The sequence below is a fragment of the Thecamonas trahens genome (assembly GCF_000142905.1).
Source record: "Thecamonas trahens ATCC 50062 unplaced genomic scaffold supercont1.66, whole genome shotgun sequence".
Lineage (NCBI taxonomy): Eukaryota > Apusomonadida > Apusomonadidae > Thecamonas > Thecamonas trahens.
The window spans coordinates 52,803-54,228 of NW_013657614.1; the positions used below are offsets into that span (position 1 = coordinate 52,803).

Genomic DNA, 1,426 nt, shown 5'->3' on the forward strand with positions numbered 1-1,426 from the left:
GAACGCAGCCTCGAGTCTGATTATCTTCATCCAGCGCATGCCTGCTTGGCCCGAAACCATGATGAATGTGAGAAGACGTCGACGAATCGATGTGCCACACGCAGCAAAGTCAGCGAGCGAAATATCGCCAGTCACACGCCGCCAGTGGATCACCGGTGACTGCTCCACAGGGCCGAGCAGCTGCCGCGACGACCCACCTTTGGCCCGCGCCTTGCGCCCAGTGCCGTCTGCCAGCCCGGGGCTCGACGACGCCGGCCGCAGTGCAAACTCGGGTGCCGATGTGTTGAGCCCGCTCGGCTTGGTGTGCATGCCGACTTCCGAGTGGTATGCCTTGAGCGCGTCCGGCGATGACGTGGCAAGCAGTCCCATGGTGGCCGCCTGTGTCCGCGACGGCCGTGGCCGCCCCGCCGCCACGCCGCTGACCGACGACCCGCTGCCGCCGCGCGACCGCGACCCACCGCTGCCGCCCTGGCCGCGCCGTCCGCGCGACCGCTTCCGCCCGCCGCTGCCGCCGCTGCCGCCGCGCCGTGATGCGCCGCTTGGAGACGCAGACTTGCGAGGCATGATGTCTGACGTCGGGTGAGAATCAAATGCGTCCGGTGCCACCAAGACGCGCGGAAGCTCCGGTCCCGTGTCCGAGTCCGAGGCTGTGCTTGCGTCCAAGTTGGCCGAATGAGGTTGCGCTCTCAAGAGAGGCAGCAACAAGGAGAGTGAAGTCGACGCCTGACGCGAGTTTGCCGCGCCCTGTCCGTACGACGACGAGAGGGAAAAGAAGGAGAAGAAGGAGAGAGTCGAAAGGTACGCTCTTGTTGACGCCAGGGGTGACGACGGCCGAGCGGGAGACGATGTAGACGACGAAGAGTCAAAGATCGAGTGACCGAGAGCGGTCAGATAGGCCGACGACTTGGGTACAAAGGTGGCAAAGACGATGCCAAGGACAAAGCTAGATGCGAGCGAGAGAGAAAACAACAGAAACCAGCCAGCAATCAGACTACCTTCCATGCACTGATGTCTGCCTCACGGCACACACCGCAAAGGGTTGAAAAAGTGCGCTGCGCACAGAAAGGATGTCCAGACTGCGGCACCCGGTCACAAAGTGGTGCGTGTCGAGTGGGGCGAGATGAAGAGGTGGAGCGGTGGCGATGTGATTGCACTCACCAGTCGATCAAAGAGTCGTCCGCCGAACCTATGTCCGAGCGAGAGTTATCAAGCAACGGGTCGTCCGTCAGCAACGGGTCGTCCGTCAAGCAGCGAGTCTCCAGCCAGAGCGAGGGAGCGAGAGCTATCGAGCCGAGCAGAGCCGAGTAGAGCCGAGCAGAGCCAAGTAGAGCAGAGCAGAGCCGAGCAGAGACAAGGCCGAACAAAGCCAAGACCAAGCCCAGGCAAACACAGGAAGAAGCACTCACTACTTGTGGTGGTGGTGGTA

The 1,426-nt window shown here is 62.4% G+C and overlaps 1 protein-coding gene across 1 annotated transcript in view; it reads right to left on the reverse strand.

The window, feature by feature from the left end:
- AMSG_12398 (uncharacterized protein) overlaps positions 1-1,002 on the reverse strand; it is a gene marked incomplete at both ends in the record, with an annotated part of 2,883 nt that extends 1,881 nt beyond the window's left edge. The window contains 2 exons of the mRNA XM_013897677.1: positions 84-647; positions 879-1,002. Coding sequence (XP_013753131.1) covers positions 84-647; positions 879-1,002 — 688 coding nt within the window. The remainder of the gene's footprint in view (positions 1-83; positions 648-878) is intronic.
- Positions 1,003-1,426: the final 424 nt, after the last annotated feature.